At 37.9% G+C, this 24099-nt stretch overlaps 13 protein-coding genes across 13 annotated transcripts; 5 read left to right on the top strand and 8 right to left on the bottom strand. All coding sequences in view use genetic code 12, as the record gives it.

Moving 5' to 3' along the window:
• Positions 1-1283: 1283 nt before the first annotated feature.
• On the bottom strand, positions 1284-2725 carry CORT_0C03810 (Yra1 protein; the record flags this gene model as incomplete). Its single annotated transcript, XM_003868612.1, has 2 exons — positions 1284-1661; positions 2429-2725. The coding sequence occupies 2 exons, from the start codon at positions 2723-2725 to the stop codon at positions 1284-1286; spliced, it is 675 nt and encodes a 224-aa protein (XP_003868660.1).
• Positions 2726-3430: 705 nt separating this feature from the next.
• CORT_0C03800 (Phb1 prohibitin) lies at positions 3431-4285 on the top strand (the record flags this gene model as incomplete). The annotated part of the gene is made up of 1 exon (XM_003868611.1): positions 3431-4285. The coding sequence occupies one exon, from the start codon at positions 3431-3433 to the stop codon at positions 4283-4285; it is 855 nt and encodes a 284-aa protein (XP_003868659.1).
• A 51-nt stretch (positions 4286-4336) lies between these two features.
• CORT_0C03790 (Icp55 protein) lies at positions 4337-5866 on the bottom strand (the record flags this gene model as incomplete). Its single annotated transcript, XM_003868610.1, has 1 exon — positions 4337-5866. One exon carries the CDS (start codon positions 5864-5866, stop codon positions 4337-4339), a length of 1530 nt encoding a protein of 509 aa, XP_003868658.1.
• Positions 5867-6290: 424 nt separating this feature from the next.
• On the top strand, positions 6291-7358 carry CORT_0C03780 (Ulp1 SUMO deconjugation enzyme; the record flags this gene model as incomplete). The annotated part of the gene is made up of 1 exon (XM_003868609.1): positions 6291-7358. The coding sequence occupies one exon, from the start codon at positions 6291-6293 to the stop codon at positions 7356-7358; it is 1068 nt and encodes a 355-aa protein (XP_003868657.1).
• A 453-nt stretch (positions 7359-7811) lies between these two features.
• CORT_0C03770 (hypothetical protein) lies at positions 7812-9719 on the bottom strand (the record flags this gene model as incomplete). The annotated part of the gene is made up of 1 exon (XM_003868608.1): positions 7812-9719. The coding sequence occupies one exon, from the start codon at positions 9717-9719 to the stop codon at positions 7812-7814; it is 1908 nt and encodes a 635-aa protein (XP_003868656.1).
• A 265-nt stretch (positions 9720-9984) lies between these two features.
• Positions 9985-11037, bottom strand: CORT_0C03760 (hypothetical protein; the record flags this gene model as incomplete). The annotated part of the gene is made up of 1 exon (XM_003868607.1): positions 9985-11037. The coding sequence occupies one exon, from the start codon at positions 11035-11037 to the stop codon at positions 9985-9987; it is 1053 nt and encodes a 350-aa protein (XP_003868655.1).
• A 986-nt stretch (positions 11038-12023) lies between these two features.
• On the bottom strand, positions 12024-12851 carry CORT_0C03750 (Atg27 protein; the record flags this gene model as incomplete). The annotated part of the gene is made up of 1 exon (XM_003868606.1): positions 12024-12851. One exon carries the CDS (start codon positions 12849-12851, stop codon positions 12024-12026), a length of 828 nt encoding a protein of 275 aa, XP_003868654.1.
• Positions 12852-13596: 745 nt separating this feature from the next.
• Positions 13597-14625, top strand: CORT_0C03740 (Mdh1-3 predicted malate dehydrogenase; the record flags this gene model as incomplete). The annotated part of the gene is made up of 1 exon (XM_003868605.1): positions 13597-14625. One exon carries the CDS (start codon positions 13597-13599, stop codon positions 14623-14625), a length of 1029 nt encoding a protein of 342 aa, XP_003868653.1.
• Positions 14626-14853: 228 nt separating this feature from the next.
• Positions 14854-16509, bottom strand: CORT_0C03730 (casein kinase; the record flags this gene model as incomplete). Its single annotated transcript, XM_003868604.1, has 1 exon — positions 14854-16509. The coding sequence occupies one exon, from the start codon at positions 16507-16509 to the stop codon at positions 14854-14856; it is 1656 nt and encodes a 551-aa protein (XP_003868652.1).
• A 24-nt stretch (positions 16510-16533) lies between these two features.
• Positions 16534-17496, top strand: CORT_0C03720 (Eaf3 subunit of the NuA4 histone acetyltransferase complex; the record flags this gene model as incomplete). Its single annotated transcript, XM_003868603.1, has 1 exon — positions 16534-17496. The coding sequence occupies one exon, from the start codon at positions 16534-16536 to the stop codon at positions 17494-17496; it is 963 nt and encodes a 320-aa protein (XP_003868651.1).
• Positions 17497-17622: 126 nt separating this feature from the next.
• On the bottom strand, positions 17623-21018 carry CORT_0C03710 (Tif4631 translation initiation factor eIF4G; the record flags this gene model as incomplete). The annotated part of the gene is made up of 1 exon (XM_003868602.1): positions 17623-21018. The coding sequence occupies one exon, from the start codon at positions 21016-21018 to the stop codon at positions 17623-17625; it is 3396 nt and encodes a 1131-aa protein (XP_003868650.1).
• Positions 21019-21649: 631 nt separating this feature from the next.
• On the bottom strand, positions 21650-22000 carry CORT_0C03700 (adhesin-like protein; the record flags this gene model as incomplete). The annotated part of the gene is made up of 1 exon (XM_003868601.1): positions 21650-22000. The coding sequence occupies one exon, from the start codon at positions 21998-22000 to the stop codon at positions 21650-21652; it is 351 nt and encodes a 116-aa protein (XP_003868649.1).
• A 218-nt stretch (positions 22001-22218) lies between these two features.
• CORT_0C03690 (Rpt6 ATPase of the 19S regulatory particle of the 26S proteasome) lies at positions 22219-23466 on the top strand (the record flags this gene model as incomplete). The annotated part of the gene is made up of 1 exon (XM_003868600.1): positions 22219-23466. One exon carries the CDS (start codon positions 22219-22221, stop codon positions 23464-23466), a length of 1248 nt encoding a protein of 415 aa, XP_003868648.1.
• Positions 23467-24099: the final 633 nt, after the last annotated feature.

The raw sequence follows: 24099 nt of genomic DNA, 5'->3' as shown, positions 1-24099 counted from the left end.
AAAACATCCACTTTAATGTGAAATTTGTGCAACATTCAACGGATCCTTCCTCGCTTGGTTGCAAAAGAGAGAAAAAAGAAAAAGAATTTACAAACAAGAATCTAGAACAAATGTGATGTTCGGGCTTATGAGATGATGGTGAAGATTCATTGAAATTGGTAATAAATGGGTCATATTTATTCACTAATTTGAAGCCATGCTGGACCACTGAATAAGAACATGGATCAATTGGCAAAAACCACTTAGCAAACACAAGTTCCAAATGAAGTGGCATGATTGATAATAGGAGAACTGAAGTCAAGAACTGAAACTTTACGCTCTCTGTAAGCTAGTCAGGTTTGTATCATACAAACGAGGAAAAACTGACGTCCCACCGGTAAGAGACAACACCCGGAGTTATCCATGTCATCCTCCTCCCGACTGCAGTTAGAGTTGCGTTTTACTTTTTCTTCTGATCTTCAATCTCCCCCTCAAACATGAAGCCATGATATCATCGGTTGAAAGAAATTGTAATGTAAAAGGTAAAGAAACATAGGATGAAAAGACCCAAATTAACAAAAAGATACAAAATAATAAAATAAAAGGATAAAAAAATTATGTTGAAGTTATGAAATTTATACAATCTATGAACTTGACCAATGCTGTTAAAAGGTTATCCGGCTGGTTTGTGAATGTGAATGCATAAACATTTAATTTTTTTTTATCAAGCTGATTTTTGGATTGTTATTGGATTACATTAAACGAATGTAAAGGACTACATTTTGCATTTGCTAAAAGGTGGTGATTTTATTTGATTCAAAAGGATTAGAAGCAGTCGTGATGGCTACTAATTGATGTCAAGTTATTATTTGGAAAGAGATGCTATGTGATTGTGGTGGCTGCTCGTATTATCTTTTGGAATTATTTTAATTCTTTTTATGTGTTATTTTTTTATACTGTGACCAAAGTCCGATCATTCTCTTATTCCATCTCTTTAAAGCGATTTCCACTTCTATTTTATTATCAGCAACTCATTTGACTTTTCGTGATCCAACCATCGTCAAAGAAATTTATTTTTGGCCAGCAACAAAATGAATCCAGTGACAGATCCACACTGCGAAACCACGCAGTTGCGAAAAAAGACCTTTTGAACAAACGAGTATCGTTTGCCATAAATCGTTGTCAATTGACGAGCAAGCTGATACATCTACATTGATGCCAATTAAACAAAAGCAAATAATTTATTACAAAAATACTCAATAAAGTAAATAAAACTTTCAATTGTGGGAGCAAATGAAACAAGCTTAGTTGTCGAAGTAGTCCTTCATCTCTTGGTCCAATTCCTCAACAGTCTTCTTCTTTTGTTGAGGTTTCTTGGCAGGCTTCTTTGCCTTCTTGACCAATAATTTCTTCTTATTCTCGATAGCCTTAGCTGCTTGTGCTCTTTGCACTGGTTTAGCAGCAATTCTAGCGGCAAGTGGTTTCTTCGTGGTATCAATAATCAATTCCAAAGATAATTTACCCTTACCACCATCGATAGAAGCACCATGGTACTTTTCAACGGCCAAAGCGGCATTCTTGTTGGACCTGAAAATCACAGTGGCAACACCTTTGAATTGGCCCCTTTCGTTATAACTTAAGGCCACGGTTTGAACACCACCAACTTGTGATTGAAAAAATTCCTAAAATTGTTAGTCTTTGAGTCAAATAGAAAAATGAATATATAAAATGAAAGAGAAAGAAAGTAGACATGTTGATCCAAGATATGAGAACCGAAATATTAGGTATGAAGGTCCCATGTATGTCCTGACATGGCTGCAGAATGAGGTATCCGATTGCATCCTTTTAAGATAGAAGTGAAGTCAAGTGACGGAAGCTGCACTCCGAATTTTAATCCCTGTGAGATAAATCGCTCGAGACATATTCCAATCAGTTTGCATAGGTAGACGTGACTAGCAGGAAACAATTGGTACACGAGTACCTCAAAGTCCTGTCCTAACTTGTCATCATGAAAGTTAAACAATTATTGATAGGGAAGGCTTAAGTTAGTCTGAGTGGATAGCTCTCTGCACAATGGGATGGCACATAGACCACTTATCCGATGTCGTAGATTTACCAGCAAAACCCTTGACTTACGTTCTCTAAACTATCCATGGTTGCATTTGCTCGCAATACCTAGCTCGCACATGCAGGTTTCAAGTCGATGTCTCGTGTCATTGTCTCAACAAAGAATGGTAAACTATCATTCATCCACTGGCTTCTTTACAGAGAATGAAACGTTACACCCACAGGCAATGAAAGCGTATCATCACGGACATCCTCAATATATCGTCAAAGATGCAAGCACCCTGCACTTTCCATAAACAGAAAGCATTCTCATAAATTCAACAACTCCATTGATCTACTTTTTTTCTTTTCCTCCTTTTGTATCCCATTATATTGAACATACCCTAATGTTGTCTTGCTTCAAATCCTTTGGTAAACCAGTTACATTGACTTTTGTAGCATAAGACAAATCAAAAGCTGGAACAGCAGCAGCAGCGGCAGTAGTAGCAGCAGCAGGTTTTGGACCATTTGGTCTTTTGAAAGTGGCAGTCTTTTTGGTCTTGTTTCCAACTAACTTCTTCCCAACTTTGTTTTGATTACCTCTGGCACCACCAATTTTAGCACTTGGTCTTCTAGATTTAAAAGACTTTTTTGATGATGAAATGATATCATCTAATGATTTGTCTAATGAGGCGGACATGTTTTATTTAGTAGAAGTGTGGTACTTTTAAAGTTTGATCTATGATTGATTGATTGATGGATAAGCAGAAAGTATCATAAACTTTGACGAATTTTAAAAATTTGTTGTGTCATTTTTCTTTTCGGTTTTTTTCTTTTCTGTTGATGAATTTTGCCTGCACGCTTGTCTTTTTATTTCATTATGTATGTATGGATGTTTTACCAAATCAAACGCCTTGAATGATTTGCTGGCTGTATAACATTTAAAGAAGAGGTGTAGTAGATTAACCTCATGCTATTCTACTCTTGCGCATATGTAGCTGCTGTATTATATATCTTTTAACTATATTTTTATGGCTAATGTAGCACCCATTTACTATTACAGTTCTCAATAACATTAAAAGTAATATACCAGTAAGTGACGGGAGTTGCAACAACAAGATTCCACCGTTGGTTGTTTAATAGACATCACAGCCCCCTCAGACACAGATCATCTCTACACTTAGAGAATGCTATATACATACCATTTCAATCGGTCCTTTATGACACCTTAAATGGCTTTCGCTTACCAAAAGTAAGTTGCAAAAAAAGGTACTGAGAAATGGTCGTGTACTTTTAAATGCAAAATTGACAAAATCTCTCACCGCAAGACAAGAAGATCAGCTGAAACTAATCTATCCTTTCACATTCTCATAGATCATCCTCCCCGATTTTACTAAAACAACAAATGTCACAAAGAATTGCTGAAGTGATTTCAAAGATTGCATTACCTGCTGGTGTTGCATTTGCATTGGCACAATCATCCATGTACGATGTTCCTGGAGGCAAACGTGCCATCATTTTTGATCGTTTAAAAGGTGTGGAGCAATCGGTAATTGGTGAGGGAACCCACTTCCTCATACCTTGGTTACAAAAGGCAGTTTTATTCGATGTAAGAATTAAACCAAAAGTCATTACAACCACCACTGGCTCAAAAGATTTGCAAAATGTGTCAATCACATTGCGTGTATTGACCAGACCAGATGTGCCTAGATTGCCCATAATTTATCAAACTTTGGGTTTAGATTATGACGAAAGAGTCTTACCCGCAATAGGTAATGAAATATTAAAAGCTATTGTCGCTCAATTTGATGCTGCCGAGTTGATAACTCAAAGAGAAGTTGTTTCAGCAAGAATTAGACAAGAGTTGTCAAGAAGAGCTAATGAGTTCAATATTGAATTAGAAGATGTTTCTATCACGCATATGACCTTTGGTCGTGAGTTTACCAAAGCTGTCGAACAGAAACAAATCGCTCAACAAGATGCAGAAAGATCGAAATACCTCGTTGAAAAAGCAGAACAAGAAAAGAAAGCCAGTATCATTAGGGCCGAGGGAGAAGCTGAATCTGCCGATGTCGTTTCAAAAGCTTTAGCCAAGGCGGGTGATGGTTTATTAATGATTAGAAGGTTAGAGGCTTCCAAAGACATTGCTAGTACATTGGCAGGCTCACCCAACATTACTTATTTACCAAGTAATGGAGATGGTGGCGATGGTGGTGCTGAAGGTGCCAAAAACTCTCTTTTGTTGAATTTGGGTCGTTAAATTTCTACTTTTTTTGTAAATAGTCTAATTATGTGTAGCTTGTACATGTAATTAAATATCCAATACTACCAATTCATCATCTATACCCGGTGTAGTTACACCTCCGTTGATTAATGATTCGATATCAACAACTTCCTTGACACAACCACTAGTAAGATTAATAATCTCGTCGTTTGTTTTTCCAACCACCACATCATCTTCCACTCTAACACCAATCCCTTGAAAATGCTTTGGCCATCTGTCATCCTCTGGTATATACAAGCCTGGTTCTATGGTGATGACATTTCCTGCTACTAACTTTTCAAATCGAGAGACTGAAGGCACATCGTGCAAATCCAAACCTAAATGGTGACCGATGTAATGTGGATAAAGATACCTTGACACATCTGAAAAACTCAAGTTTTGGAATCCAGTAACATTCAGCAACTCTTTTCTCAATGATGTGACTGAGTATTCGTGAATATCATGTAGGGAATAACTCAAGCTCTCGTTACACAATTCAATACACTTTTTGTTTGTATTCAATACAGCTTCATATAGATCCCTTTGAGGCTCACTAAACCCTTTTGTTGAATTTGGCCACGTTCTTGAAATATCAGCACAATATCCACCGAGTTTTCCTCCGGCATCAACAAAAACCAATTCATCTCGATACAACAAATCATCGTTCCTCGTGTAGTGGATGGTCAATGCATTTGATCCACTGGCAACGACGGGGATATATGCTTGTTTATCGCAACCCCCTCTTACAAATTGATATTCCAAGTACTTGGCCAACGTTTTCTCTGTAGCAATTGGGTCCTTTGATCCAACTTGGCCAATGGCTTTATTAATTGCTCGACTTGAGATTTGTCCGGCTGCATGCATAACTTCTATTTCAGCTGGTGATTTGACTTTTCTCAAAGAAGCAATTCTTTGAGTCAACGGGTTAATGGGTTTACCCGAATTCAATATGACATCATTTAAACCAACTGATTTATCACCACCAAAATTGAAAAACAGGCTAAATGGTGAATTTGATTTCAATTTGCCATCGTACTTGTTATCATAAAAAATTGTATTTGCAGATTTCACAAGTGATTTGATATAAGTGGATGCTTTGCTAACATCTTCAACACAATCAGCATTGAAAAATTCAAATGCACCATCCAATCCAGTCTTGGCGCCTTCCCATAATTCTCGTTGTTGATTCTTTGGTGGAACCAACATGTGTAGCACAACGTCATCATCCCCTTTAGTCCCCTTTTTCTCCAAGACCATAATAGAATCAGGCTCTAACCAACCAGTTAAATAATAAAAGTCATTGTCTTGTTGAAAATCATAAAACACACTACCGGAACTAAATTTTGTGGTATTCCCAATAATAATAGCCAAGGACTTGTCAGGTAGTGTAGACGCTAGTTTCAACCTTCTTTGAAAATATTCAAGTGCTGATATACCAGGTGTAAGATTCCCAGGTTTAGGTATAATATGAGGTCTTGTTTCGTAAGTTGGTTGTCCTAATTTTATCGGAGTTTTGGGTCTCGTATTTAGAGATATGCTCCGGCGTGATATGAGATTGGATAGTAATGTCGATCTCATAGTTGAAACGAATTGAAATTATAAAGGTTCGTTACGCTGGTCCCTCGTCTTGTCAAATGCGTCGGCCCAGTGGTCAATAAGGGTGCTTTGTCGGTTGCAAAGCTTCTGTTATTGAAAAGAGTTTGTCAAATGAGATTTTTCACTTGAACACTCTTTTTTCTCCGTCACTAATGTTTACATTTGCAACCACGAAATAGCCCCAAGATTTATGACTCCTTCGAGACCAAAGTAACTTCCCACTTTCTGAGATAACAAGAATTATCTGTCCATGTCATACACCGTTAGGACGTCTGTATCAAAAGGAGTCCTTCAATCTTTCAAGTTCAATCACATGACCTCCTTTTGTGTAATGTTTACAATTTTTCATTGAATTAATCATTTTTCAAACTGTTCCTATGAGATATCTATTGTTCTTGAAGCTACAATGGCATCTATTGCATGGAGGGAACACAAGGGATTCTGTATAGATCCCGATTACGCACCTTCTAAACAAACCATAACAACCAATGGAATTGACCTGCTACCTTGGCATAAATATATCGAAAAAGAAAATGTTGATGAAGAGTTCAATACTCTTTCCCCTCAAGACACCACGCCAAACAAGAAATTGACGAAGCTGGAAAAACGTGAATTACGCCAAACGAAAAAGATAAATGTACAGCGACGGAAACAGATGCAGAGGCAGATGGAGTTAGATTCGAGCAACACTGCAATTGAAGCTACATTCAAGCCTTATCTAGCAAAGCAAGAGCTCAACCAAATCTACAACAAGATAATAGCTAAGAAACCAACAGCCAAAGGAACAGCTTTGGACTTTAAAGTTGCCCAATGTCACTCCATATCTGTATACAAATCTGATTTGGAGCATATCCTCCCTGGAGAATGGTTTAACGACAACAACATCTCCTTTATTTTTGAGCTTATTAAAGAGACATTCATCAACCTGGGTCAATGCCGACCATTTACAAATCAAGTTCAGTTATTATTTCCCAGTGTTGTACAACTAGTGCAACATTTCCCTGCATCTGATATCGAAAACCTTTTACCAATGGATGACTTGAAGAAACTGCGCTTCATTTTCCTACCAATTAACATGATTGAGGAGCCGCTAGAAGAGTTGGACTTGGAAACTGCAAATAACGGAGACCATTGGGTTTTGGGGATCCTTTCACTCCTCGATGAAAAGCTCTACATTTACGATTCAATGAAGATTGATGATGATGTTAAAGGAGATTCGCAGTTACAAAATCTATGCAAAAAACTTGAGAGTTGTTCAAACTTGGTACGAGGGAAAATAAAAATAGTCCTGTTGAACTGCGATCAGCAACGCAACTTTGATGATTGCGGTGTGTTTGTAGTAATGATTACTTGTTACCTTGTCAATCAGTTCTGTTTTGAGGAGGAGATATCGTTGGATTTGTCACACATTAAATTCAACCCTTTGGATGCGAGGCTTTCATTGATGAAGTTGGTGTCGAAATTTATATCGTAGAAGCGGAATAATCACCAAGAAGAAATCACCCGTACTTTATTAATTATACGTCTTTCTCTCATTCTCTTCGGGACAAAGCTGTTCAGAGTATAATTTGAATTCACATGGGCTAACTACTTGGCTCCATGACTTTGCTACTTCAAGATACCCAAATATTAAAGAAACACCAGAGCAAATACTCTACAATACCACAACAGGGTGTATCAAAAGAATATCATATATAGAAGATTCTATACGTGGAGAGAGAAAATAAAGCATTGTGCTTTGATATAACAACACCACCATGACTCCAACTCTTTTCAGCCTTCGGGCATCACTATCCGACTTAACACTTTCATCAACTGCGTCTTCTCATCATTCCGGATACAGGGTTGGCCAGTACTATGTTCCTTCCCTAAACTACACCAGCAACATGCTTGTCCTCTGCTACTCTAATAAATGTGAAAAATTCAACTATTTGAAATAACTGCCATACATATTCCAAATGCGCTGCGCTAACTTTAATTTTGTTTCAACGTCGAACTCACTGTTGTTCAATTCATTTAAATCTTTAATCCAATCTTCGTGTAATTCTTTTGGAATGAGTGGCTCTGAGCACAAGATCAAATCAATAATCTCAATGAGTAACTCTCCTTCGTCTGTGTTGACATTATTCAGCGTTTCATCCTTCTTTCTCAGTAACGAGATGAGCAAACTTTCGATATTGTTCAAACATTTGAGACAAACGATACTCAATTGTTTTCCATTAACAAGTAATGGTTTAGCCAGCGTGAAGTGTTTGTAAATTTGATACAAAATAATCAAGGATGGACTCATTGATACTATTCCAAATACCAACTGTTGACTCTTTAGCAACTTGTCAATACCGCTTAATGCAACTGCCCCATCGACTTTACCTTTTTGAACCTGAATCAAAATCAATCTTAATAATGAACCTGAGATAAGGTATTTGATAGGTTGTCTGATTTCATTCTCATACCGCGACATCACCAACTTCAAGTCACCATTCTTAATGTCTTGTTCAACCAATTGGGGAGTCGTTTCAATGTGATTATCCTGAGCAAATTCGTACACCATTTTTTCCAAAGAATTGACATCCGATTTCAAGGAGTCTCTTGAGGTTAATGTAATTTCATCATCGCTTCGTAAAATATTGAGCATTTCGTTGATCGGTTTAATAACCCAATTGACAAAAAATCCCTTTACTGGCTCAACTCCATTATATTGAATCCATTGGATTATCTCGTAACGGTTGTGGTAAATATTTCTGGACTGCGATGGTGCATAAAGTACCACCAACGATATCAAAAGCCAATATCTGGTAAGCAATGATGGGAAAGATGTTGAGGCGTATTCTTTATTCCCAAATGCCACAACACCACTTATTATCCGGTTAATTACATTGTCAGTTTCATCCTCAACAATCAAAATTTGTTTCAACGTAGGTAAAAGGTTGTCCACATCCGATTTAACGAATAAATCAATATTTTGTGTGTTCAGGTGAATTTCTTTCTTTATCGTTTTTAATTTCAATTTTATTTCTTTATTAATTATAGTAACAGGGGACTTTGCGATCGACGACAAGTACCATTTTATTGATGAGAATGTGGATACGTTCGATTTTTGCAACAATGTCACCACCGGGTTTTCTTGAACAAAAAGTAGGTCTACAGCTTGTAAAACCGATCTTCCCAATGCAGCTGAGTAAATCTGAAACTTCAGCCAATATTGATAAGTCCAATGGCGATGTTCCAAGTCAATTGTTTGTGATTGATGAAAGTTTTGTGCAAGGATTCTGTTGGTCTTTTCAACCATATCAATTCCAAAGTAGTACAATTTGATTGGTAATGTTTGAACAAAGTAGATAAGCTTATTGAAAACTGAGCTGTAAACCGTCTCCCAATACACTTGCTGACTTTTCAATTCAAGCGTTTTGTATATCAATGAGTTTGACAAGTTGAGACCAAGAATAAGGAAAATGTATTTTTTGATCAATCCGTGTATCGTTTCATCCACAGGCGTCTTGACCTCAACCCCTTGAAGTCTATCGATGATTGTCAGCAATTTCTTCAAATTTACACTAGCGACCAGATCAAGTTTGAAGTTCTCGCAATCGATAAGCATATACAAATCCTTAAAAGTATTTTGTAATTGCTCGTTTTGGGATTGTTTCAACGACTTGTCTTGAATTAGATGTTGTTCTTGTTCATATTGAGTTGCTAAGTACGATTTGGTGAACGAGTTGAGCCTTTCGAATTCGGCTTTGATTGCAAGTGCAATTCGATTGTTGTTGCTAATAACATTTATGACCTTCCTCGGGTGGTGAGCATCAGGTATTAGTCCGAAGCCAATAATGCTCATTGTTGATGAACCCTATGTTGCTCCAACTTTCTGAACTTTGCGCTTTTTTTTATTTTTGTTTCGTCCCTTCTCCTTTACAGACAAACAATTTTTGAGTAATTGAGGGTGCAGTTCTTGAATTGCGCTGAAACAAGGACTTCTTATAACCTGACAAAGAGATACAAAGATTGTGATATAAAAAACGTAAAAACTTTGAATGGTATTCAATACACCTATTTTCAGAGGGTGCTTCTACTTTTGAATAAGGCACAACGTTGTTAACCATCTACACCTTGATAGCTTTACCTTTCTTCAAACTCAATAATTTAAGTATCTCAACCAATCTGACACTTCCAACTAACAATTCCTCTTTAAAGTAGAAAAGGAAAGCAGCAGTTGAAATACTTTGAATCAACTTGACAACCAATCCTCCATACAATCCTTCAAATCCTTCTTCGTGAATAATCTTTTTAATCTCTTGGTACATAGACAAGTTTGGAATTTCATCAGCGGCTTTTCCTTCTTCTTTCAACACCTTCTTTCTAATGTGCATTCTTGATTTCAAGGTGATATATGGATAAGTCAAGGTTGTAGCTACTAATTTACCAAAAGCCCCGATAAAGAAAGCCTTGATAGCTGTAAATGATTTTTGACCTCCACCAGCTACAATAACATTCTTGATTTGTTCAAAAATAGTATACTGTATAATAGGGTTCAAAACCAAAACCAATGCAGGGAAAACACCTGCAAATAAGGTTCCAACCCCGTCTTTTTCAATGATTTCTAAAATTGTCTTCAAGGTTGAATTTGAAACGTTTCCCTCACCCTTCTGCTTCTTTTCCGTCATTATTCTGGTGTTTGCAACCCAAATTGGGTTGGTTCCGACAGACGTAATAGCACCAGCTATGGCACCGGTTATGATTGATTGAATAGTTGACAATCCCGCCTTTTTCTTATTAGCCTTGTTGGCTTTCAAGAAGATATTGGATGTTAACTCGTAGAAATAGTAATAAATGAAATTGGTTAAAGTAATTCCGTAGATTGCACTTCCTAGACCCGAGTATAATCCTAATACTCCTTTCTCTTTGATAATTTCCTTAGCGGCTAACACAGTACTGTTGTTGTTAAAGTTGTGGCTAAATTTTTGTTTCGCATTTAATTTTGATACACGGTTCAACTCTGCCTCAACTTCAGCTTCGGTCTGTTTTTCCTCCTTCTTTTTTGCTTTTGTTTGCGCTAAAGTTGATAAAGTAACCAATGGATAGGTGACAATCATTGACAATGCACCACCTCCAGCACCTGCAATTGCATGTGCGATTTCTTCCGTGTCGCCAGCCATATTGTTGAGGAGATAAAATAAGACTGAAATTGAATGTATCAGTTGTTTTTTTCTTTGGTGTTTCTAGTAGTAGACTATAAGGGCACGTAGTCAGTGAAGAAACAATGTAGATCAAGGTCAATCTTGTTGATAGTTATTTTTTTTTTTTTTTTCAATTGTACACCTGATTCTTTCATACGAAAAGGTTATTTAAGCGCGATTGGAAATACCGACAAAGAGTAAACAATAATGTGAAGTATTAACTGCATTCTAGACTTGGCGGGGTTTTGTTTACTCGTGCAGTCTCTAAAAGCTAACACCGACAGGTCGATACAATCGTGTTTAGGTCGCGTGTAACAGTTCAGATATATCACATGCTGGAGCCATTTTATAGTCTCTATACTACACATTATCAGCTTTACTTTTGACAGATGCTTGTATTACTTTGAATTTATTGGCTGTTAGCATTTTATCAAGCCTACCCGGAACCTCAATGGAGAATTATCGAGGGTGTTCTGGTATGAAAGCACACGATTTCATAGGTTGTACTTGTGTCCTGCACATAAACCATTCGTAATTTTCTAAAATGTGGAGTAAACAAAAGCAGGACAATAAGATGCACAAACACACCCTTGAACCGAGGGTAATTAATAAAACCAAAAAGATGGTGCACAGATTACACTGGCGCTATATTCCTTCATTGCAATCAGTAGGAAGGAAGGCATTTGTAATAAATAGTGAATATCATCTTGAGGTCATTAAATGTGGTTTTGGGAGGCGAACTCTTTCTAGTCTTACTTGAATTGTAGCTGCTTCAGTCTTTGTTGAGATCTACTGATTGTAGGCTCAATAACACTGAGCTTTCGTGTGGCACTTGTAAATTTCGAATTTATTACCGGGTAATGTGCATTGAAACATTCACTTGCAGCTATCCGCATTTATTACAACCGACCTACACTGAATTTCCTCTCTACACGACGGTATCAACTATGTAATATGTATTCCATTTATACAGCACTATACTCGCCTCTATTGTTGCCTCTACCAACAAACTTCTCAAGAATCTCTCTAATGAAACCAGGCAAGTTTTGCAACAATGTAAAAAAGTTCTCAAGCACTTCTTTAAGTGCACTTTGGAAGTCAATAGCATTGCCTTTATTATATTGAAACCAAGCACCACCGATAATATAGATACTCAAAAACAACACTAAAAAGATGAATATCCAAGTGAACCAACCCCATGATTCACCATTATCCTTTTTCTTATCGGAATTCTTGTTTTTATCATTGTTTTTTTTCTTATCATTATCACTAGTAATGCAAGCAGCTTTAGATTTCATCGAAACTTTCAAAACTTCTCCGTTCCAACTATCCAATTCAAACTTGTGATTTTCCTTTATTGATTTATCACAGACAAAGCTTATCTCCGCATTAAGTAAAGAATCGCCCCAATTAACTCCCGAATATGTGATTTTGATTCCACCTTCTCCCTTATCACCTAATGGATCGTAGCTTTTTTGAAGATTTGAGTTGAACCCAATGATTTCAGATACGATCGCATCTTCGTTATCGCGCAAGATCGACGTTATACCACAGATATCAGAATTTTGTGGACATTTTTGTAAATCGCTCTTCTTATCACCAGATATGGACTCGCATATACCAAAAGTCCATGTGATATTGGTTTTAGTTGGTGGGGTGGATTTGATTGTGGAAAATGAGTGGGTTCCTTTGATACTTTCAAAATTGTATGGCTGAAGCTCTTTGACTGAACAATCGATGGCGTTCGATAGCATCACCGAGGTGAGTAGCAAAGTTATAGTAGTTTTGAGCATCTGCAGTTGTGATTGTTCGATTTATAGGACTGCTTTGACCAACCTGGATAAGCTGACGAGTGTGACTACCTGATTACTATAATGAAGATCTATCGGAGTTGCGTCCTTTCCAAGTTTTTGAAGAAAAAAAAAATTGTTAAATTTTTGCTCACGAATCACACATTGGTAATATGAGATAAAAGAAACCACGCTTGAAGCATTATTTAGGTGAAGTACGCGATACAGTTGTAAGTTAGATCGTCTAAATCGCCAATGGGATGTCTCTGAGTGACACGTCCGTTTTTAAAAAAATCAAATTACTTCGCATATTATCAACGGAAGTCTTAACTACATCAAAACTTTCAGTAATTTTAAAGCAAAATTATAGTAAACTAAAACAAAAGTAGCAGAATATAGTACCAGCTCACATTGCAATCATTGAAAATTGCCGTCTTTCAGCATATTTCTTTGATAGTGGCCCGTCACTTTATTTATTTCTTCATCTCATCTAGAAAAATTCAAATTGAAGTCGGTATTTCGGTTATTTTGAAAATATGATCACGTGTGGGTCGGACAAATCTACCCCACGTCCCTGTTGTATTGCAATTATTATATAACGTATTACGTAACTGTACATAAAATAAAATTCCATTGCATGTGCTTTCTTTAATACACACCCAGTTTTCACTTCTATTCGATAACCATTCTTTTTCTTTCATCACTATCCGTTGATTATCACAAGTTTCAATTATTACAATAGCACAGCATGGTTAAAGTTACAGTTGCAGGAGCTGCAGGAGGTATTGGTCAACCATTATCTTTGTTGTTAAAATTAAACACTAATGTTACCGAGTTGGCATTATTTGATATAGTCAATGCTAAAGGTGTTGCCGCTGATTTATCACATATTAATACTCCGGCGGTAGTTACTGGATATCAACCAAAGGACAAAGAAGATAAAACTGCCATTGTTGAAGCTTTGAAAGGCACCGATGTTGTTATCATTCCTGCTGGTGTGCCACGTAAACCAGGAATGACTAGGGCTGACTTATTTAATATCAATGCATCTATCATTAGAGACTTGGTTGCTAATATCGGAAGAACCGCACCTAATGCTGCAATTTTGATCATTTCAAACCCCGTCAACTCCACAGTCCCAATTGCTGCACAAGTTTTGAAGAGATTGGGTGTTTTTAACCCAAAGAAGTTATTTGGTGTTACCACTTTGGATAGTGTAAGAGCAGAAACTTTCTTTGGTGAATTAACAAATACTAACCCAAACACATTAAAGGGTAAAATCTCCGTTATTGGAGGTCACTCGGGTGACACAATTGTCCCATTGATCAACTACAACAAACTGGTTGGTTTAATTAGTAGCAAATCCCAATATGATGCCTTTGTACACCGTGTTCAATTTGGTGGTGATGAAGTTGTCAAGGCTAAAAACGGTGCTGGTTCCGCCACTTTGTCAATGGCCTATGCTGGTTACAGGTTTGCAGAATATGTTATTAACTCATTATCGGGTCGTCTGAAGAATGAACCTGTTCCAGATTCTGCTTACATCTATTTGCCAGGTATCCCAGGTGGAAAAGAAGTTTCTAACGCTCATTTACAAGGAGTTGAATTTTTTTCAGTCCCCGTATTTTTGAGCAATGGGGAAATCAGTTCGTTTATTGATCCATTCAAGTCACTTACTGTTACCGACGATGAGAAGAAATTAGTTGAGGTTGCATTAAAAGGTTTGAAGGGATCAATTGATCAAGGTGTGCAATTTGTTGATGCTTCGAAATTGTAAGATGTTAGTGATTACAGGTATAGATTTTGTATTCTAGACATCTTTAATTGAGATTTACTTACATGATTACCATACTGTAGATTATTTGAAGTGCTTTTGTACTAACATTATTCCTCTATATCCCACCACTTCCGATATTGTATTGAAAAACGGTGCTTACACTCACACATTCACACACCCAATGCTTGAAGGTTGACCAAAAATACTCTGAACAGCAATCTTATGATCCTATATGTAACAACAGAAGAAACAAGACCGGCTCTTCTTCCTATTGAAACTTGAAGTGTCTGAATGAAGATCCTCATCATTTCTTGCATTAATTATGCCATTCTGCTCACCACCATACTCCAAATCTCGGTCTTGTCCTGGGGTGTAAGCATTCACCAACATCGAAGCCTTGGAATCTTGATTAATTGATTGATACCCATACCTTCTTTGTGCAACAGCATTTTTGCCGTCGGATTTCTTACCTAAGAGTGGTAGTTGTTGGTTCAGTGAATAGTTGGCATAGCTCTGAAGCCGCTGATAGGAAGGTGAATTTGCATTATGACTCTTTTGTTGATGTAATTGTTGTTGTTGCTGCTGTAGTTGCGACTTTCTTGGTGGATGTGGGTTTCCATACCCATGTAAATTAGCCTTTTTGTTCAAGGCCGCGTCCCACCCTTTGCCATTATTCAAATCCATCCAATCATAATGACCATCATCTTCAAAACCAAGTGTGATCATGGCCTTGTCCATTAAGCCTACCAAGTATTTATAATCCGGTGTTTCATCAAAGTTCAAGTTTCTTACGTAAGTCAAGTACTGAGCAAATTGGATAGGTAAACCATAACACAATTCATTAACAGAAGTGGTTTGCTTTTTCATGCCAATTTTTTCATATTTTTGTTTGTTAGTGGGTGCTTTCAAACCTTGCCATGGTAATGATCCGCGTAAGAAATACATAAAAACGTGTCCAAGACTTTCCAAATCGTCCCGCCTCAGTTGCTCTCTGCCTAAATGAGTGTTTATCGACATATATCTTGCTGTCCCGCTTAAAGCCTTCTTTTCTCTATAGGGTATGTGTACTTTTGTCTTTGGGTCTCGGTACTGTTTTGCCATTCCAAAGTCAACAACAAATATTTGGTCTGCCTCTGGCGTGTCGGGTCTTCCTATAAGAAAATTGTCGGGTTTTATATCGCGATATATCAAATCATGTTCATGTATGGATTCCACTCTTTCAATCATTTGCTTTGCGACTTGAATAGTTGTCTTTAAACTAAATTTGCGATTGCACCAATCAAAAAGATCCTCCAAAGACGGCCCAAGAAGATCTATAATCAATATTGAATGAACGCCTTCTTGTCCAAAAAAATATGCTTGTGGAATGCCCTTCGTCTTGTTCAAGATTCTATAAGATCTATATTCGTCTCGTAATTGTGGAGCTTCACATTTTCTCGGCTCAAACTTGATTGCAACCTGTTGATTGTTTAAAATGTTGATACCTTCAAAGATTACTCCGAACGAACCTTCTCCAATTTTTTTGCCTACTTTGTAATGTACACCAACTATACTGGAAGATTGGGACATTGCATTTGTGGGTAGCTTGAGGGGTGAGTAGATACGTAATGAGAAGTGCTTGCGCTGTAATTGATTCTCTATGTGTGTATGAATATGTGTGGTGGGTTTGTTGGTGTTGTGAAACTTTGCTCTAAACTTTTGCTCAAATTCAACAAAAGGCATTTTCGCGTACAGTGAAAATTGTTTTGCAGTGAGAACAAGTGGTAAAAAAACACACATATAAGAATATTCCAAATAGGGGAGAAGGACGGTTACGAGGATATTTATCGGTGAATCTGGCTGGCTATACTTAACTGATCTTTGTTGCTTCCGAAACATATACATTTGGGTGCTTTTACGAGTTCAAAGATGGTCGATTTAAAACCAAATCAAATGGTATATGCATACCATGGGCCACTCATATATGAGGCTAAAATCTTGAAAACGAAGAGTGCAAAGGATTCCTTCGTATTGAATTCTGATCTACAACAAGAGTCATTAGAACTGAATCACAAATTCAATGCTAAAAAGTGGGATAATGTTACTTGCTACTTTTTACATTATCAAGGATGGAACCTGAAATGGGATGAATGGGTAGGTATCGATAGAATATTGGAAATCAACGATGAAAACAAGTTCAAGAAGCAAGAGTTGGAACAATTGACGAAGAGGAAACGAGTTAAAAGAGAATCCTCGGTTGGAGCAACGGATTCGTCAAGCAAAAATGCACATGGAAATAAGAAGTCAAAAAGTAATAGTGCTGGTTCCTCGTCTACAAACAACTCAAGTTCCCAATCCAAAGCAGCAAAGAAGGCAATTACTGTGAATCTTTCGTTCCCTCCCGCGTTGAAATACTTGCTAGTTAACGATTGGCAATATATTACCAAGGATAAAAAATTAGTAGATTTACCGAGCCAACATAGCGTATCGGATATTCTACAAGACTACAAAATATGGAGATCAAAAAACCTTCAAGCTCATCAAGTATCAATCTTGATTGAAATATTACAAGGTTTAGAAGTTTACTTTGACAAATCATTAAGTTTACTATTATTGTACAAGTATGAAAATTTACAATATTTGGATTTGTTGAAAAACAACACTATAACACAGGACCAGAGTCAAGTTCACGTTTATGGATTAGAACATTTACTACGGCTATTAGTATCATTACCGGGGCTTATCAGCCAAACGACGATGGACGCATTGAGTATAAATGTGTTGATTCTGGAAGTGGAAGAGTTGTTAAAGTTTTTGAAAAATAGAATAGATGCCTATCAAAATGAGTATGTGTACACAAGTCCGCAGTATGATAGTTTAGCCAGGTCTTAAATGTGTGTGTGAAGAACGTGTTAATTTCGAATTGATTTTAGAATATTTGTCTCACCTGTATTAAAGACTACTCCAAAAAGTTTAAAGTAATGTACAATTCTTGATTTACATGCGCGTATAAACAATTCAATTCTCACCTGCTGTTTCTATAGTTTGACCTTCTTGTACCTCCTCAGCATCAGCGTTTCCTTCATCGTCTACATCTTCATCATCACCTCCCAATGCAGCAAATCTATTAACCTGTTGATTTTCTGACCTCCTTGATGAATCTCTTTGAAGATCACTTCCGCCAAGATTACTTGGAGTATTGACAGATGAGCCGCCACGCTCACTTGCACTTCTACTGACATTAGAATCAGATCTTCCTACTGATGGCGACTTTCTGAAAAAATTTGAATTTGATGCGGAATTAGATCCAAACCCTGAATTTGATCTTGAGCTTCCCCCACCACCTATGTTGCTGGATCCGTAATGCAGACTTCCTCCTCCTCTTCCGGCATTTTGTGGTCTTCTACCCTTTTCTCTTTCCTCCTTCAATTTCTTAATCTCAGCATCTCTGTGTATAGCTTCAATGGTAGTAGGTTGTGCTTCTTGTTTACCACTTTGCCACCTGGCTTTCCTCAAATCTTGCAAGTCCATCAACATAAACTTGATTCTGGAGCTCAACTTGACATTGCTCAAAATGGTAGTGATATTGTCAAATACAATCTTGAGCATGGTTTTGGTACGATCATTGGCATCCAATTTAGGACCGACAGTTTTGATCAATTGAGCTAAATTCTCCAAACTATCTTCTGAAGGATCTGTAACATTGCTACATTGGTCCTTAAGACACACATAGATTACTTGATCATTCAACATGTTCAAATTGTACAAGTGACCAATGAACTTGACAAGACCCAAACCTCTTCTCTTTGCTGCAGCCATTGCATAGTATTCATCACTCATCATTTCTGGTTCAAGTGGAGAACCATCTGGATTGGTTGGCAATTTGTCACTCCAACCTTTTTCATATTCAACTTGACAAGTAGTCAACAACACTCTTCTAGCTAATGCACCACCTGATGGGTGTGTTCCATCCTTTAGCGTACTTGATTCATCAGTGATTTCTGGAAGAATGTTGGTGGTCATTTTGGCACACCATTTGGCATACATTTCAGACCAATAAGGTTCATCACATGCCTTTTGGAACGTTAAAGAAATGGTTTGCTTGATAGTTCCCGCATCAGTTTCCCATTTAGATTGTTTTGTAATGTCCAACATCTCGTCTGTGATTTCGTTGAACATTTCCAATGTCAATTTGTTCAATAACGATTTGATCTTTCTTTCAACATCTTCCTTTTCTAATATGACACTACCATCTTCAGCATAACGTACCTCGGTCTTCTTAGCTCTTGATTTAGGAACCCATCTGTTTGCTGATTTTTCCAACGGTTTAACATCTTCTGCTGGTTTTGGTGCTTCTCTGGCCAACTCTTCTTCAGTAGGTTCGCGTGATTCATTGTTTCTACCTCTCTTTGATTGAAGTGGCTTCCTTGTAGACTTGTCTCTCGTCGATGCACCTCTTCTCTTTGAGCCTGTTCTTGAGTTTTGTCTGCTATCATATGCGTTTGCGTTTCCAAGGCTACCTCGTTTGTCATGAGGGCCTCCAAAACGTCCCATTCCACTTGGTTGTCTACCGCCCTGCCCAAGGTTACGTGAGGATGAATCTCTAGTGGAGCCTGAACGTCTGAGCGCTTGTTGTTGGCCAAGTTCTAAGTAACCATAACGGGTCTTGAAGTCACCGTCGATAGGATATTGTACAACATCTCTGAATTGGATCAAGAACTGTGGATCATATCTGTACTTTTTGCTAGGAATTTGTTTCGAGCTGTCGACACCATTTATGTTTTCAGGGTAAGTGACATCCATGATGTTTGTAAGTGCAGGGACTTCAGCAATCTTTTTCATAAATTGTGTAATATTGAGTTCTTGTTCGGCGGTTTCTGATGTCTCCGTTTCTGCAGAAGCATCTTGGATATCTTCATCAGATGCAGGAGTGGTGGTATCAACGACTGCTTGTTCTGCGCCGGCATCATCCTTTGTTTCATGTACAGCATCGGCTTCAGCACTTTCGCTCTCTTTACTTTCTGGTTGCTGTTCCTCCTTCTTTTCTACTGGTACTTCAGCATTGGTTTCAGCATTTTGATCTTTCTTTATAACTTCAACAGCTTCAGTAGATTCAAGGGAACTGTGGGTTTTTCCTTCGTCCGCGACGCTAGTTGCTACCGGAGAGTCATCGGATGTCTCTATGTTTTCAGATCCCTTAACCACGGCGGAATCAGTAGCCTTCTCTTCAGAGCCCAGTTCTGCAATATTTCCTTTCACATCTGGTGAAGTCTCCTCCTTTGAAGCTGCCTCTGTTTGCTCAGTTTTTGGTTCCTCTTTAGGCGTTTCCTTTTCCTGACCGCCTTCGGCCTCTTTCTTCTCCTTCTCTTTGGCAGCCGCAGCAGCAGCAGCCTTTTCCCTAATCTTTCTCTTGAACTCTTCTGCTGCGGAAAGAGCGGGTGCGGGTGCGGGTGCGGGTGCGGGTGCGGGTGCAGATGTAGATGTAGATGTTGAAGTAGCTGCGGGTGCTGGTGGGTCAGTAGAAACCGGAGGAACAGCTTCAGTAGATGTAGCTCCCGGCGTTGATGACTCCAGTTTTTCAGTACTGTTATTAGTGGCAGGAACAGCAGCTGGGGACGCGTGTTTTACGAACGGAGATGCGACTGGAGTCGAGGATGCAGTTTTCTTCTTTTTCTCCTCCAAATCAACTGGCTTACCATCCTTGGTGGTCAACTTCACTTTTGGAACAGGTGGAGTTCTGGTTTGTGCGTGAACATATTGAGGGGTTGAGCCACTAGAAGCGCTGCTGGTTGGAGAAACGTATGACTGAGACCCTGGTGGCATGTACGGCATAGGAACATAGTATTGGGGCATATAGCCATATTGATATGCTTGTGGAACTGCAGCACCATATCCATATCCCATATACTGCTGTTGTTGTTGCTGTTGTTGTTGTTGGTGCTGTTGGTTGGAATGAGGGTGATTCATTTTAGTATTACTAAACAGCTTTCTGTGTGAATGAGTTTGAGCATTGGGGTTGTTCTGGTTGTTACTGTTGTGATTAAACTTGGCATTATTACCATTGTTGTTGAAGTTCTGTCTGTTTCCTGAATGGTGTTTATTAGAGTTGTTGTATTGGCCCTTGTTGTGAAAATTTGCGCTGCCATTGTAGTTAGGATTCACATTTTGTCCATATTGGAAATTATTAGGGTAAGAACCTTGGCCTTGGTAGTAGTTAGAGCCATAGTTTCCTTGAAATTGTTGTTGGTGTTGTGGATGTTGTGGATGCTGGTCTTCAGTCTTTGAATCAGCCGATGATTTACCTGAATCTGATGCTGCTCCTGCCTTGGCAGCTGAAACATTCGCATTAGCATCGGGGACAGCAGTGCCTGCTGTTGTCGCAGGCTTGGTGTCGGTGATGTTGTTATCAGACATATCTTAAAAGAATCTATGTCTATCTTTGATAACAAAAAGTGTATCTAAGGGTGTATATACCTATGGAATGATGTATATATATATGTTAGAAGCTTTTTTTCAAAATGAAAAAAAAAATGTGAGAGAAAATTTATGTATGAGACTACTATATATTATAGTATGTTGTATGGAAGAATTACTTTTGACAAAATTTTTTTTTTTCTTTTCTCTACACTGAGACACACGACACACGACACACGACACTCGAAACACGACCTACACTAACATTACATAACTAAATCCACTGCATTCATAAGTTACACACATACAGTAAAAGTATAGTAACCAAGTCGAAACGTGTTGTACTGAACACATTACAAGACAAGCTAGTATCACTTTAGTTCGCGTTAATCATTGTACTTTATGACTGTTCTATAAGCAGAGATTTGAAAGTAAAGATTCTCTTTCTCTTCTACGTGAACGAAAATCACTACAACACACTACGATGTGAAAGATAAGGCAACGTTCTTTGCTTGAACAAGGGCATTCAATATCATCTCCATAGACTGATCACTAAAGGAACTGCTTTAATCGTACAACTTGTTGATTTCTTATAAACCGTATAACTAAAATAGAGTACAATAGTCTTTGCTTATCCTCCCCTGACATAGGCATAAAGTATCCTGAGCATCAAACCAAGAATCACCGATAAAAATAAATATACAACAAACGCGTCTTTAGTAGATTCCACTTGATAGCAACTAATGATTATATTATCATTTGTGATAGGCTTGTTAGGACGGCTTGAGTCACCAGTGCTATCCAGAAGCACTTCACACAACTCTGGATCTTTCTCAAGACAAAACTCCCTTGTGCATTGTTTGCATTTATCAACCTTGTTGATTATCGTCTTTGAATTATCACACTGGCACTTGCAATATAATTGATATGAGTCGGCCAAAGCGGCTACCACAAGTAATACGATGCAATTGGAAATCTTCATCTCTTTGGTTTCTTATATCCTGCTTTATATTGTAACTTCTCAAATCCTATGACACATGGCTCTCTTCTCTGTCAAACTATGAGAACTATCTCTTTCATTCTCTCTGTCACAATTTTTCAATGTCGCAAGAGAAACGACGCAGCCAGTGTTTTACTTCTCGTTTTTATCCATCATCACACGACTATCTTTAACTAAACAAAAAAGTGAATCTATTTTGGATGGCAACTCAGCTTTTCACATTAGATACATCCCCCACCATCATGAGCACTACAATTGATAAGCCATACGTACACGAAGGAGGAATCAGACCTTACTTTGAACAACAAATACAGGACACAGAGATTGAGATTCAACAAAGAACTCAAAACTTGCGTCGATTGGAAGCACAACGTAATAAATTGAATAATAGTGTAAGACAATTGAAAGATGAATTGAGATTATTACAGGAACCGGGGTCATTTGTTGGAGAAGTCATTAAAGTGATGGGTACTAAAAAGGTTTTGGTGAAAATTCATCCTGAAGGAAAGTACATTGTGAATGTCACCAAGGATATTGATATTAAAAAATTGACACCATCAATAAGGGTTTGTTTGAAAGCAGATAGCCACGACTTGTACAAGATCTTGCCAAACAAGGTTGATCCTTTGGTGTCCTTGATGATGGTTGAGAAAGTTCCTGACTCCACATATGATATGGTTGGTGGGTTAGATAAACAAATCAAGGAGATCAAAGAAGTCATTGAATTACCAGTAAAGTATCCAGAACTATTCTCAAGTTTGGGTATAGCACAGCCAAAAGGTGTGATATTATATGGACCACCAGGTACTGGAAAGACTTTGTTGGCAAGAGCAGTTGCTCACCACACTGATTGTAAATTTATTAGAGTTTCCGGTTCTGAATTGGTTCAAAAGTACATTGGTGAAGGTTCAAGAATGGTTAGGGAGCTTTTTGTAATGGCAAGGGAACATGCGCCATCAATCATCTTTATGGATGAGATTGACTCTATAGGTTCATCAAGAGTTGAAGGTTCATCGGGTGGTGATTCGGAAGTTCAAAGAACAATGTTGGAATTATTGAATCAATTGGACGGTTTCGAAAGTTCCAAAGATATCAAAATCATTATGGCCACTAACAGATTAGACATTTTAGACCCAGCATTGTTGAGACCAGGAAGAATTGATAGAAAGATTGAATTTCCAGCACCAACATTACAAGCAAGAACCGATATATTGAGGATCCATTCGAGATCAATGAACTTAACAAGAGGAATCAATTTAAAGAAAATAGCTGAAAAGATGAATGGTTCTTCTGGTGCTGACGTTAAGGGTGTTTGTACAGAGGCTGGTATGTACGCATTGAGAGAAAGAAGAATCCACGTAACTCAGGAAGATTTCGAATTAGCTGTTGCCAAGGTCATGTCAAAAAATAATGAAGAAGGAATGTCGCTACAAAAACTTTTTAAGTAGTTGTATAATCTTAGAACTTGTTAATGTCACTAATCCGGAATGTGGAGTAGTTCGTTGAACAATTTTCTCTATGTGTCTTGACTTAAGAGATTTTGTGCTAGCAGCTAAACGAATTACAGTCTGCCTTTTGTTTGAAGCTTGGCTGTGTTCATCTCGCCGACTGTCACACTGTGTTGTAACATTTTTTGTTTCTTTTTTTGATTCTCAACCTTTGATTGATAACTGAAAAGCTCAGTAGGTTTTAGTGTTAACCCCAGGGTCTTAACTCGGACTATGACATGGGATATAGAGACGTGTTGGTACTGTCGACTCATATAGAAACCATACTGCAAACCTGCTATAATCTTTACTTTTCATGAAAATCTGGTGGTTTGCCATGTGTTCGATATTGAATGCATTTCCACGCCCATTCATCCGCCTCCGGAATTGAGAACATTTCACCAACCAAGAACTCTTGCAGAAATGCATGAAGCCTCAAATATGAACGTTTTTTTGATTAATCTGGAGTCAGAAGCATCTCCCCGCCGGTAGCCCAGATACTCCAGCAAGGATAGCACATCCAATAACAGAGAAACTCGTTACATCAATTTAATGTTTTAGAGAAGATATACCAGAGAGAAGGGGTGAAACTTG

Source organism: Candida orthopsilosis (genome assembly GCF_000315875.1).
Source record: "Candida orthopsilosis Co 90-125, chromosome 3 draft sequence".
Taxonomy (NCBI): Eukaryota; Fungi; Ascomycota; class Pichiomycetes; order Serinales; family Debaryomycetaceae; genus Lodderomyces; species Lodderomyces orthopsilosis.
Note: the sequence above shows the minus strand (reverse complement) of the source record. Positions and strands in the feature narration are given on the sequence as shown.